Consider the following 14,607-nt stretch of genomic DNA (forward strand, 5'->3'; position numbering starts at 1 on the left):
GGACCGTGGGCTTAATGTCACCGACAAAAATACAGAATAAAGGTCAGAACCTTGATGGACATGGTCACGAGGCAGTGTCCAGTGTCTCTGCAGCATCCTACAGGCAAACACCCGCCCTCCTACAACTGCTAGAACTGTCTGCTGTCAGATTTAAAAACCACACCTAACATGGCAGCTCGTCCGGAAAATGTGTCTCTTGTGAGAAAATGAGTTTATTTGTTAATTATTATTTTATTATTTTTTTAATTATTATTATTTGTAAAAAAAAAAAAAGTTTTATTATTATAATCATTTAATTATTATTTTTATTATTTTATAATTTTTATTATGATTATTGTACTATTATTATTATTTAATTTATTATAATTATTATTATAATTAAATAATAATTATGTTTCTGAATAGATTTTTTAAATGAGAAATAAACCATGTGATCGTTGTTGCTGCCTTCTTTTATTTTGAAAAGAATAAAAGAGTGAGGTTTTGTGAGGTAGTGTCCACTGCACGCCATAAAGTAGCCTGAGCTTCAAATTTCCCATATCTCAAAAACGCAACACTTCACTACAACAACAACAACAACAACAACAACAACGCACTGCAGCGCTGTTTATACGGACAATGAATGGGAAGTGTGGCGGTCAATGAACCAAGTAAACAGACACCAGTAATAAAATAAGAGAGAGATAAAGGATAATATAATAAAAGATAAGCTGATAAACAAACACTTACCTTCTGATTCTCTTCGATCTCTTTGCGTATCTCTGAGTTGACCACTGTTTTAGTGATGGACCTGTGAGGGGAAATACACAGAATGAAGTGTGCAACGCCATCTAACTGATATTATATGTGTGGAAAAACAAACTTCTAACAGCTGATACTTTTGTGTGTATGTGTTACTCTGTCTTCTTTACCTGGCTTTTGTGGGGAAGTTCTGACTGAGGTCTTTCATGACATTGAGGGCATCGACGGCGGGAGCAGCAAGAATGCGAGCCGCCGTCTGGAAGCTCAGATCTATTGAATAAAAGATAGCGGGCACAGAGGGCAACAGATTAGAAAAGACATGAAAGGAGAAAAGCAGAGAGGCGAGCAAGGAGAGTGCATGGGAGGAAAAAAAAATAAGAGAAAATGTTCAACAAAATAAAAGCAGCAGGAACATTTGGAGTGTATGAAGAAACTGACAAAACATGAAAAGGCTCTAGTTTCCACTCATCATCTGGTGTGAAGTGTGACTGTTATTATTAATGAACTAAAAGCAGTTATGTATGTGTGTGTGTGTGTGTGTGTGTGTGTGTGTGTGTGTGTGTGTGTGTGTGTGTGTGTGTGTGTGTGTGTGTGTGTGTGTGTGTGTGTGTGTGTGTGTGTGTGTGTGTGTGAGGCTGTATTAACATGTTCACCACCTCAGTCGAGTGTGATCACATGCTAACGTCTTCCAAAGTAGTACAGCTAAAGCTGACGGGGGAACATAATTAAATGTTTTTTTGGTCGTAAACTAATTATGGAGCAAATTAAAGGTTGAACAATGAAAAGGGCGAACAGACATGAATATCTGCACCACATATCCACCATATACACACAAAGTAAATATTAATCATCTGAAAACACCAAGGCATATGAGCCCAGATTGAGAATTTAAACTAGAATTACATTGTATACACTATATATTTTAAGTATTGTACAACAGACATCTTTTCCTTGCGAGGAAGGGTTGAACGTGTGGAGGATTGATTCCAGTGCAGGGGAGAATCTTTGTAATGGTGTTGTAGTCTGTGTGATTATTAGCCCCTAGGGGTCTCCCCCTCCCTTTATGAACACAGCGAGATAATGAGCCCCAGTGGGGTAGAGAAGATAAAGACAGGCGCCAACATGACAGTCTGACAGACGAGCTCAGATGAACTCCACCTTCATCCCCCTCACGGCATTTAGTCAACACAAGTCAACAAAGGAAATAAGGCTCATTATAATTGTATATATTAGTATGTTTCTAGAAACAAGACCAATCACCTTTAATTAAGCAATATGAAATGAGAGGAAGCGCCGTTGCACTTTACTGTCATAGATGGAACAGCACAATGTTCCCAACGACGAACTCTGCCTAATAGTAGAAAAATAGTTCCGCGATCACACCCACTTGTGTACATTTATTTGTACGTTTCCATTAGTGCTGGGCACTAGGTTAACGCATGATGCGTTTCCATGACGACTGACCGGGACTGCGACGTCATGTTTTACGTGCCACGACACCGGAGTCCAGGCACCGTTTACCAGTTAGCTCCGTTAGCTCCTTTTAGCGCCGGTTCCACCAACAGTGGAACTGGAGCGGTCTGTTTATGAAAGGAAAAAGAGCAGCGCTACAAATAACCAGCGTACCTGTGTACTGCGTATGTGTGCCTCTGTTTTTAAAGTTTAGCGTTACTCTAGAGACTAATTTTAACAAGCAGGAGTCACGTTAACGACTTTAACGCACGTTATCGCATGATGCGTTTCCATGACGACTGACCGGTGAAAGATGCGCGTGACCTCATGTTTACATGCCGTGACACTGGTGTGCAGGCACCGTTTTACCAGTTAGCTCTGTTAGCTCCTTTTAGCGCTGGTTAGCACACCAACAGTGGAACTGGAGCGGGTCTGTTTATGAAAGGAAAAAGAGCAGCGCTACAAATAACCAGCGTACCTGTGTACTGCGTATGTGTGCCTCTGTTTTTTAAGCTTAGCGTGACTTTAGAGACTCATTTTAGCAATTGGGAGTCATGTAAACATGGCGTCGCATGCGTCTTTTTCCGGCCAGTCGTCATGGAAACGCATAATGCGTTAACGCGCCCAGCAGTTGAGAGCTGTTTTGGCGGCTTGTATAAATAAAGGGTCAACAGCTTGTTAGTTCACTGCTCCATCGTTTTTTTTTGTTTAAGCTCTATTTTTTTGTGTTAATGACGCATCACAAGGTCATCATTCTTATATTTAGTATCACACCTGTGCCCACTCACTGCCATGATCTCCCTCCACTGATGTCACATCGGCACTCTGGGAAGTATCCTGGCTCTGTCTCATGACTATTTCTAATTTAATTCATAAGTTGTTTCTTGGAAAAAACAGACTTTGTAACCGTGGAGGCTGATGGCGCCCGACAGTGTAATTATTGATTATTATGAACACCTGTGAAGCAGAGTGATGCTACACTTAAGTCTCACCACTGGACTCAGAACTAAACAAAAGCACAGTGGACATTTTGGTAAACAACAAACCTCCTGACTCCTGAATCTGCTACTGCAACAAAGTGGGCCATATATTTTCTCCACTCTACGGCAACGTTGAATTCAGATAATTCTCCGTTGTGCAGTTTTATGTCACACTTTTAGTTATTTTGCATTCAAACAGAGGCGCTTTAGTGTCACTCAATGCCCCCGTCAATATAAACCAGGAACGGCAACATAAACTAACCCAAGGTATGGGTGAGGTAAGAGAAATGGACAGAATCCAGAATACAATTAAGTCTGTGATTCATCAGATGATGCAACTCTAATCAATAAGACTTTTATGCTGCAGCAGGGAACGCTCCGATCTTATGACTCAGATGCATCAAGATGACACTGATCGATCGCGGTCATTGATTACAGAAGTAGACATAAAAATGTTTTTTTGCTGCAGCTTCACTGATGGAATGATCCCTGTGTTAAAGCAACAGAAGTAGATATTCATTTATATTTTTAATGATCAATGGGGAGAGGAAACAAATCGATGGGGATGCAAATCCTCCCACTGGAATTAGTTAACTTTAAATGCCGTCGGTGTGATGTAGTGAGGTGATTTTAGGAAAATGCTTTCATCCAAGTGTCACAAAAGAGAATTTAGAGAGCTTTTATACATGTAGTGAGGTGGATTTGGTCAAAGACTCATAGGAAAAAACTAATTCAGGTTGCTGAGACAATATAGGCAGTGCTTAATTGGATTTTAATTGACCTCCGCTGGAGTTTGTCTGTCTGTTAGCAACATAACTCAAAAAGTCGCGGAGAGATTTGGATGAAATTTTCAGGAAATGTCCGCAATGGGACCAGGAACAAGTGATTAAATTTTGGGCGTGATGCGTAGACGATATCACAATTTTTATCGCTATTTTTGGGGGGGCTGAGCTGCCTTGGCTTTTCTAGTTTTAAATAAAATCAATTGAACTTCATGTGTACTTGGTATCATCAATGGAAAAAAATTAAGTAGGACAGATACATTTATGTTTTCTGGCACACTGTATACAATAATCAAAATCTAATGATTTAGGGCAATGAATGAAGGCTTTCACAACATCTTTGGTAAACAAATAGAACGCATCGACATTTTCTTAGTCTTTGTAAGGTCATTTCATCCAAATGTTGTTCTCGCTGGCGAGTTTAAGCAAGGCATGCACAAAACCTGCTGCGAGACCACTTTTCGGTGAAATTATGAGGACAGAAAACTGTAGGTCAAGAAACAATTGATTACAGTTTGATAGCGAAAAGGATCTGGGATTTTTGCCACGAGATAATTATCTTTTGCAAGATGTAGCTATGAAACTAATGGGCAGCGAGCTCAGTCGGAGTCCTGGGGGTGTATTTACAGGATCTAAAAAAAATCGATTCCCTCAACATCTAAGTGACAGAAATAATGCCTTTAGGTGTTAACTGTAAGTTAAAGAAGTGTTTATATTTGGCGCATGGTCTCTGGGACTTTACAGTTGACTTTATTTCACCTATCTCCATCTGCTCTTTTTTTGTAAACAGTCAATGAAGTCATTGCACAAACAAACACTTCCCATGTGGCGTGTTTGTTTCAGCATATTCAACCATGTTGCAGTGGGAAACAGTGTGGAAGGAGAGAGTTACCTTGCATTTGCCAGACTTTCAGAGGAGCCATTTCATTGGTGCTCTCAATCAAATGTTTCCTCAACTCCTTCAGCTGCTCTTTAAGCTCCGGGTAGAGCGTCCTGTGAAGGAAAAAGACAGACAGCGAGAGTTTAAATGCTTCTCCTGAATACTTAAATAGCAAATTGCTAATTAAGAGTGATTGGACTGATTCAAAGACAGATTAGTTTTATTTTAAGGTTAGTTTATCCAAGAAGGTTGGAGTCAGTGCTTTGAGAGAAGAAATTGGAGAGGAGAAAAGGGGGGAGAGAAAAAAAAAATCTTGGCTGCTGTGAGCGTGCTGCAGCTCCTGGAGCAAATCCAAGCTTTGAATTTTTATCATGGCCTGACACAGAACCACTCACTTGAGTTTGCCAAAAAGAAATCCCTGGACCTCGTCCACTGGATCATTCTCTCCAATCACTGTAGCGTTCACCTCCGTTCCTGAAACCCCAATCAATTAACTCGTTATTCACATCAGGACTCCTGTGGGATTACACGATCATTGCCATTTGCGTCTCTATCGACAGTGTGTGTTGTTGTGTGTGTGTGTACCTTGGACTTGTGTGTCGTCCTTTGCCTTGTACTCCTGGTTTTTGATGGCGAGCTCCACTCCATACCCAGACAGATACACCGTCCTTCCACTGGGGTTCTGGACGCAAATGGGGAAACAGATTTCCTCCCTCACATAAGTGCGTCGCAACAATGGATGATGTGCCTGAATGCACTACTTGATGTACTCAATGAAGGTTTAAACGCATAAGTAAATAAGCAAATGCACTCCTTGGCACTGACACGCAGACTCTGATGGCAACTTCTATTACGGTTAACATCTTGCTTAGTTGAAAATGGATTGAAAACATCGTCTATTACAGTTAATTGCTTTGTATTCATCTTCATTTCTGCTGCAGATATCTTACAACAGAAATAGCGACACAAATATGCAAGATCTGATCAGGATTTCAAATACAGACAACCAGCTGTAGCTAGCAAAGTGTCGGAAAATTAGCATTTTAACTGTCACAGTTGTTCCAAATTCACTGTCCGTCAACTAATTCATTAATCCACTAATCGTCTTAAACTCTAATCTCTGTCTTTTTAGTATAATCCCATTATTTACACTGGACCAAAGCAGCTTGCAGAATTCCCGATGAATAAAGATGTACAGAAAGCATACTGTAATATATGAGCATGCTCTAATGAAGACAAAGAGATGCAAAATCTATCCAGTGGACTTAAGTATGCGATGTATAAATGACAAAATGATCTATAATCCTGTCAGTATAACACCTTATCAGCTGGTAAACAGCTTTGCCAAATACATTTGTCCTCAATCAGACATGTCACTGCTATATTCATCACTTAGATATCACAGTGTTCCTGTTGTTGACAGATAATTTATACCTACAGGCAGGTAATGGCGGAGCACATACGTGACCAGGCCTTCGCTGACTTTGGTTGACGCAACTTCGTGGAGCCTCTGGAAGTCCGGCGTTCCAAACTCGGCATAGAGGATGACAACAGGAGCGTCTGGGTTTGATCCTGGGTATTTGTGGTCACCTTTGAACAGGTATGGCTTTGGCCTGGAATGAATAAGGACAATCACAGTGTCATCGTTTCACTGATTTATGAACATCAAGTGTATGGTTTTTTTTTGTTTTTTTTTAATACCGTTCAGGTGCAGATTTCAGCAGCGCTGCCAAGCGTTCGACATCACAAGTCTTCTCTCCGTGGACGCTGAAAAAAGCTGAGCAGCCAGATGGAGGAGGCTCGTTGGACGCGATCTAAAAATATGAAGAAGAGTAGGATGATTCAACACATTTAAATGCTGTTTCCAGTAAAAAAAAAAAGTGCCAATTCGAAAGACACAGAGTTCAGATTGAAGTTACCTGTTGGAAGGAGTGCACTGTTGCAGAGTAGGCTCTGAGGGAAAGGGCAAACTTCAGCATGTTGACCTGGACGGAGCTCAGCACAGCACTGGCTTTCTTCAGTATCAGCTCATAGTAGGCCTGATCTGTGTCTGTACGAGGACAACGGGAGCACAGCGTTAGCGGATTCTATTTACTACAGCGATGCAGAAAAAACTGAACAAAATAAAGTTTGCATCTCTATTCTGTAGTGTTATTGCTTGCATAAGTGTTTGGTCAAAACACTGACACTGCAACTGCTGCCAAGACACTTGCATACACATCATAAATTCAGCCACTCGCAGCACAGAGACTAATAATGAAAACTGGTGTGGAGAAGCTGAAGCAGCACTACTTTACCATCGTGCTCTCCTTCTATGTTTTGATTGGCCTCAACAAAGTCCCAGAACTTCTCCTTGCTCTCCTCTGCCAGGAACTCACTGAGGAAGAAGATAAGAAGACAAAGGTGACGGCTACAGAAGAGCTTATCGACACACTGTTTATTTATAAACTGCACAGTGTCGGTGTAACTTTTGGAGAGTTTTGTTGATGATTTAATTAGTCTGCCTTAGTCTGTTTGGGCCTAATTAAGAGAAACAATGTCAAGTTATTTGTGTGCTGCATCCTTCATCTGAAAATGAGCTCTGACAAATCACTTACGGTGTGCAGTGTTGGAAAGTCGCTGTGGGCAACACGGAAACTTAAACCTGGTTTTTCGTAATGCCATGTAAACACATTAGTCCGAATCAGAAAAAGCTTATCTTAGTCGGACTAATGCGATTCATAGTCTGATTACTCCTGCATGTATATGCCTGGAACGGACTGGAGTTGAACTTCTGCGCATGCAACAAAATATCCTCCCGGGGTTTGACTCGGAAGTAGAAGGAGACAACAAATAGACTGCAGCTGCGTCTTTCTTCAGACAACACAACAACCATCTAATTTGTATCACGATTGACATGATTACAAATCACTATTCCTCACGCCATTTGCCGTATGTTTTTCTGTGACGTGAAGGTTAACAGGATTCAATACGCATTAGCTTATAGTCAGACATACGCAGCCAATAAATCATTTTTCTCTGCATATACTCGGACTCTGCAAGTTGTCCAGCTGCCTATCTTAGTCAGACTAGGCCCTTAAGCCCAATTTATACTCCTACATAAAGTGCTCTACGTAGGTTACGGAGACCCCTCTACGTCGCCGGAGAGCCTCTCCGTTGTCTCCGGCTGCACAAAATATTTAAAAAAAAATTTTTCAATGTTTCTGATCAATGTTACTACTGATCGGGCGGGAAATTGCAGTGCGTATCCGGAACGACGGAGAACTATGAAAGGTTGGAGAGGTCCCCGTGGTTACACAGTTGGACAACACATTACGCAGTTGTAGAAGTAAAATGTGGCCTTTAGTCAGACTATGACCTTAGCTCTATTAAACTGGTGTGGACCAGTTGGACAGTGGGTTGAATCTTAGATACTACAGTTGTAAATGTAAAAAGATACATATGTATTAACAATACACCTAAACCACAGAAATGTAAGAGGAGAAGACCAGCTGTAACTTGCTCAAAGGACAAAATAATAATTGAAATGTGCTTGGAAGAAGTCTCTGTAATGATCCAACCAGCTCTCAGGACATTGCTGTTATCTGCTGCCCCACATATAATGTCAGATGTAATGTGTGTACTGTTTTTAAGCAGTGCAGTGTTGTACCTGGCTTCAAGCAGCAGAGGAGTATCAGCCCATTTGGTTTTCAGGGTGGTGGTGACAGCTTTGGAGTCCGTCGCCCCAGAAACAGCAGAGAGCAGTGACAGCAGCAGGACCCACAGGAGCCACATTCTCATACCCAAGTCTGGGAAAAACAGTGGTAGGAGGCTTTTGAGTGGGAGGGAGACACGGATACGATGAAGAAATGAGACTTGTTTTTACGAGTGGTAGATAGAATGTGGTAGCTAGAGGTAATACAATCTATTCTGTTATTATCACAATATTCAGTATATCAGTTCAGTAAATGGACAAAAGAAAGTTAAACAGAGGGTAACATTTCACTAATCTGGGGGAATAAGATTTTTGTTTTCTGCAAATGTGACCTCATGACCTTGTGCCACTGATTTCAGCTAAACAATCTTCCCACGAGGATAATGTTTGTTTGTTTGCTTAATTGCTCAAACAGGATTTAGAGGTTCTTAGCCAGAATAAGGTATCAATTTATTTTTCTTTATTTTACAAATAGTTTGCACACCAGTATTATTATTTTCAGGCGATTATGTCATTATATTACAGAAGAGGTTTGCTCAGCCCCTTATAAATACATTGTACCTAACTAAAACAGCTGAATCAAGACACTATCATATAAGAGGAAGTCCTGTTGTTGACTTTCCAGCTTCTTAAATGTGAATATTTTCTGGTTTCTTTGCTCCATATAACAAAGAAATCATTAAAAACTGATTAAATGATATTTGTGAACATCATTTTCAGGTTCGGTAAACAATGATCAACATTTTCTGACATTTAACGGACCAAATAAGCACTAGATTAATTGAGGAAATAATTAATGGAGTGTGAAAATAATGGTTAGTCGCAGCCCTAAAGTGAACATGGCATGGTTGTTGTTGTTTTGGAGTTTTTTAGGAACTGTTGATAGACGACTGGGACTTTAATTTACAACAATCACTAGAGTTTACATAGAATGGTCCTGACGATAGATAGAAAGTCAAGGAAGCATTATCAATATCAGACATGAAAAAGTGTTATGGGGTCATCCACACTACAAGGCAAAGGTAACTAGAACTAGTTATCACAACTGAGATATGTAACCGACCATCTCTAGATAAGCTACAGCAGCAGAAGATCACACACTGCCTATGGCAATGGTTTTAACATTCAATCTGTAGACAGGATATTCACTACCAATATTATAGCAACTATAGAAACCACTATTCAGTTTTAGTTGTCAGAATGACGGCAATTGTCATTCATGTGTATGGGGTTTTCCAGAGATATCTACAATGCCAAACCTTGTATTAAAACCTGATTTACCTGATATTTTCATTTTCACTATCTACCTGGTAGTTTTGACTAGTCAAAATGACGTCACAGATATGAGTAATGGTAATTCCAGTTAGTCAAACGAGGCGATTAAAGTGCCACTCCCGCCACTTTATTACCCGTGTACCTAACAAAGTGGCATGTGATTGTATACAATGGGCACATAAACATTAGGGTGATGATGATGAATTAGAAGAAGAAGAACAAGCCCGGTCTTGACATCTACATAATCTGGTCGTTCCATGGTAACAGGAGGCGAAGTGTTTGCTATCGCGTGTAAACAAACAGCTCCATGATCTCCGTCCAATAGGAAACTTCAGCGTGGCTCCTCAAGTCTGAACATCCGCACTGTGTCAATGACAACCGGAGCGCTAGCAACAAGCTAACGGCGAACATCGCCTCCACAGATAGTAGCCTTTGTCTACTCTTAAGCATCTTCAGCGTGTGTTATTTTCATACTCAGAGATCGACAGTAGCGTATAAACGTAAGGTTTGCAGTGAAATTAAATTGCTTAAGTTATTGCCTAAAAAACAAACAAAAAAAAGCCGATGCCAATTAGCTAGCTAACTCTCCCTTTACGAGAAAGAAACTGCCCGTTTGGACTTGCCTCGGTTCAGTCACAGAAAGCTCTACTCACAGCCTCTAAACCTGCAATGAAAACCGCATTAAATACACTCTGTTAAGGCTTATTCGCTTAAAAAAATGAAGATTTATCCTCACCGAAGCCGGCAACGTAGCTTCCTGTATCCACGGTTCCGCTACGAGTGCGGGGGTCCTGTCAGGCGTGTTAGGTAACCACAAACGTCGCCTGATCAAAAGTGTTCAGTAGCTGCTTAAAATTATATAAATTATTAAAATTGTATAGAAATATCCCGACATTGCAGTAGTAAGTTATGTATTCTGTATTTTATATATTATTATATATAATAATATAATTTCAAAATAAAACGTTGTTTTATGCAACAATATGTAGTTCACAATAAAAGAATAAAAGAAAATGAATCTTATTTCTTTTATTTATAAATAATTACTGATAAATTCATATAAAGTACTGGGATAATTACTGGGATCGTACAATAACAAACCATAGATGATATCATATCACTACTAAAATCATCCCTCATGTCACTGGGACAGTACAAATGTGGCCTAACTAATATTAACTGTTTTTTGCCAGATTAATAAAATACAAATAATAATAAAAAAACTGAAGCGTGTACCTACACTGAATAAGTGTCTGTAATCCAAACAAATTTGAGGCTGTGTATTAAATTCTGAAACTGCAAATGCAGTGTGCATGAGCACGGAATATATTAACCAAAGTCAGAGCTGTCTCCTTGGTTATTGATATTTGCAACGTGGTAATGAAAATGTGGAGAAACCTAAACTCCCTGCGGTGCATTTTTTGTAAAATCTTTACCTTGAACATCAAGTGTAATAGTCTCTGTCTTTTGAACTGGCTCGTCCTCAGGGGGCAGACTGGTGAAATGTGCCAGGCTGCTGCTGCTGCTGCTGCTGCTGCTGCTCGCTGTCTGCTGCTACCTGTTGTGATGAAAGGTGCAGAGACACTGTTCCAGGGTGTAAAGACATGGGTTTTTGCGTTTTCATTTACTTGCTCTGCTGCCTAAATTAAATTGGACAGCTGATCCTCAGGAGGGGAACAGTTCCAGGATTTGATTTAACATTGTACAAAAAAAGCAGTGACATTAATTATCCTGTTGGATTTGACCTTCATTTTTGATGTGCACACGCACACATACACACACATACTCACACACACACACAATATGTTTCCTTATGTGCAAAGGCCAAAAATGTCCCCACTAGAAGCATAACTAAACATATCTTCACACAGGCTGCCCATGAGGCCTGTTCATCTGTCAGGAAGGTGACATCTTCAGATGAATTATGGGAGATGGTTGTCATCTTCTCTGGGGTCACGGAAGAAACGCCGTCGCCCTCACGCTATCACACGTCAGCCATTTTAGAGGTTGAAAGCCTCGTCGGGGGACCACAACGACCTCAATTAAACCTCCATTAATATTAATACTTTTTGTCGTTTCACGTGAGTTGCCGCTAATTATGTGTCCCTGGCTGTATAATGGGGGTCAGCCGGGGTTCTCCCACATGAAGCTAATTCACCACTTTTACAGCCAAGCGCACAATGGGCCGGCCCGAGCTGCAGAGTTAAGTACAGATGGAGACAAGGGGGCAAACTTTAGCACCTTAGCGTTTGTAAAAAGTTACACACAAACTGTTAGATTTTAAAATAACACAACTTGAACTTGTATATTTTGTCACTTCAAATAAAGCATTCAGATCACAACAACAACAAGTCACCAGTCACTTTTGTTTCACTGCTCATTAACACTTAGAACGCTTTTTTCCATTACTATGTTTAAAGATAATATACAGGATATACAAAGGCTATAAGATTGTGCAATAAAGAGTGTCTTAAATATTTTTTTTCACCAACTATATAAACACACCTGAGCAAAAACTACTCAAAATGTTTAAAATCAGGTTGAAATACAAAAGAAAAACGCTCTATTTTGTGACTTCTGCACAATTATTGCTATTTTTTAAAGCCTGTATATGTGACCTATAAACACACACACAGGATGTCCATATAAGGAGTTATATGGAGAATTTACCCATACACTAAGGGTTTATATCAAGTTATAATGATAGGTATGTTCTATTAAGATTCACTATCCATCATCAATGCGCACATTTTATTGTAAACTATACGTCAACAAATGTGCTTTTATTTTGAAATTTGGTGAAAAAGCATTAGAACAAAAATTGCCAAGGAGTTGTGTGTTATTCCCACTGCAATGTACACGTACACTAAAGGTTAATATCAAGTTATAATGATATATGTATTTTCTATTAAGATTCATTTTCCATCATAAATGTGTTTTATTTATTATAAACTATATGTCAACAAATGTGCTTTTATTTTGAAATTTGATGAATTAGCATCAGAACCAAAATTGTCATTGCTGCTATTTTAGTGACTACTGCACAATTATTTCTTCTTTATGACTCGCATAAGACGACGAAAAAAAGGACACACCCCCAGGAAGTCCATATAAGGAGTTGTGTGTTATTCCCACTGCAATTTACCCTTACACTAAAGGTTAATATCAAGTTATAATGGCATATGTATTGCCTATTTAGATTAATTTTCCATCATAATTGTGTACATTTTATTGTAAACTATATGTCAACAAATGTGCTTTTATTTTGAAATTTGGTGAAATATCATCAGAACAAATATTGTCATTGCTTTTTTCTACTTGACCGGCCCCCTACTGTCCAGCTCTGTGACCCCCAGATAATTTAAATGACACACCCCCAGGATGTCCATATAAGGAGTTGTGTATTAATCCCATGGCAATCTACCATGGGTGCACCAGCGGCACAGCACTAAGAGTTAAAGTGAACATGTAATAATTCACTCGTGTTTATCAATTTAATGCATAATGTACAGCGAGCAGCAGTTCTTTATGTGATAACAGAGGTCAGAGGTGAATATCCAGACCGCTTTGAGACGAGAGAACGGCTTCACTGACTCAAGAAAGACACGGACGAGGACCTTGATACAGAAACAAAGGCACTTTAGACGGTGTGAGGTTGAGACCTTACACTGTAATATCGTGCATTTAAATGGACAAAAATATACCATTAACAGCTTCAGATTCGGTGCTTGGTGCTGACCCAGGGGTCGTATCCTGCTTCATTTCGCCCACATCACAGTTTTATGTCGAGGTTAATAAGTTTGCAACGGATCAGACCTTTATGAGCCCTGAGGCCAACACACACACACGCACACACACACGCACACACACACACACACACACACACACACACACACACACACACACACACACACACACACACACACACACACACACACACACACACACACACACACACACACACACACACACACACACACACGCATAATGGGATTGCAGTGGGATTCTGGTTGGTTTTAGTCCGCTCTGCCTGGGAGGTTGGATTCTTCCGTTAAATCCTTTAATAACATGAGGGATGATTTGTCTTGACCTGAGAGATTAGCCGGCCCCTGAATGATGGACGGTCAGGTAATGGCCCAGATGTCCACTGTACTCATATTTATGTTATTACTGCAAGAAAAATGCTGGATTTCACCCTCTTTTGTTACTTTTTTTTCCCTCTCTCTCTCTGACAAAACAGCGCATTGAAACTCCAGCCCAGTGATTTATCCACATTGTTTATTTGATGATGAAGGTCCACTGAGCCACGGCGCGGCTGGAAATGACTCAAACGCAGACAAAGGCCCAGAGTCCATCATGACCGCTTCCACTGCCAATGGAGGGCAATCCTTCAGAAGTACAATAGCCGGGCTGTGGTGCATGTAAGGGGGAGGCACTCGGTGTGAACTTATCAGCGCAGTTCCTTTGCTGAACATAAACAATAATAATGCAAGTGCTTCTTTGTTTGGTCTGCAGCTAGACCAGTAATGAGGAGCTGCAGACACTTTTGACCCCCCCCCCCCAGGAGTTGGTACAATCGCTTAGAGCCGTATTCCCGTGGACAGGAAGCACTTTTTTGTACGTTTGAGGGCAACAAAAGCTCTGCAGCACAGACGTTTAGGGTTTGTTTAGTCCTGCACTTGGAATGACAGTGACCCAGAACTGTGGGCAGGATTAAAAACCACACAGGTTTACTTTCCTCTCTGTTCTCTGTCAGACACAAACACATCCTCCCCTTCCTCTGCTCGCCGTAACCTCACTCGT

The 14,607-nt window shown here is 40.3% G+C and overlaps 1 protein-coding gene across 1 annotated transcript in view; it reads right to left on the reverse strand.

Moving 5' to 3' along the window:
• The window catches only part of uggt1 (UDP-glucose glycoprotein glucosyltransferase 1), a gene marked incomplete at its 5' end in the record, with an annotated part of 29,038 nt that extends 20,429 nt beyond the window's left edge, over positions 1-8,609 (reverse strand). The window contains 10 exons of the mRNA XM_083892179.1: positions 730-790; positions 912-1,011; positions 4,848-4,948; positions 5,231-5,309; positions 5,421-5,517; positions 6,274-6,448; positions 6,537-6,649; positions 6,755-6,885; positions 7,133-7,212; positions 8,485-8,609. Coding sequence (XP_083748305.1) covers positions 730-790; positions 912-1,011; positions 4,848-4,948; positions 5,231-5,309; positions 5,421-5,517; positions 6,274-6,448; positions 6,537-6,649; positions 6,755-6,885; positions 7,133-7,212; positions 8,485-8,609 — 1,062 coding nt within the window. The remainder of the gene's footprint in view (positions 1-729; positions 791-911; positions 1,012-4,847; positions 4,949-5,230; positions 5,310-5,420; positions 5,518-6,273; positions 6,449-6,536; positions 6,650-6,754; positions 6,886-7,132; positions 7,213-8,484) is intronic.
• Positions 8,610-14,607: the final 5,998 nt, after the last annotated feature.

This window comes from Microchirus variegatus (assembly GCF_963457635.1).
Source record: "Microchirus variegatus genome assembly, chromosome: 7".
In the NCBI taxonomy this organism is placed as follows: Eukaryota; Metazoa; Chordata; class Actinopteri; order Pleuronectiformes; family Soleidae; genus Microchirus; species Microchirus variegatus.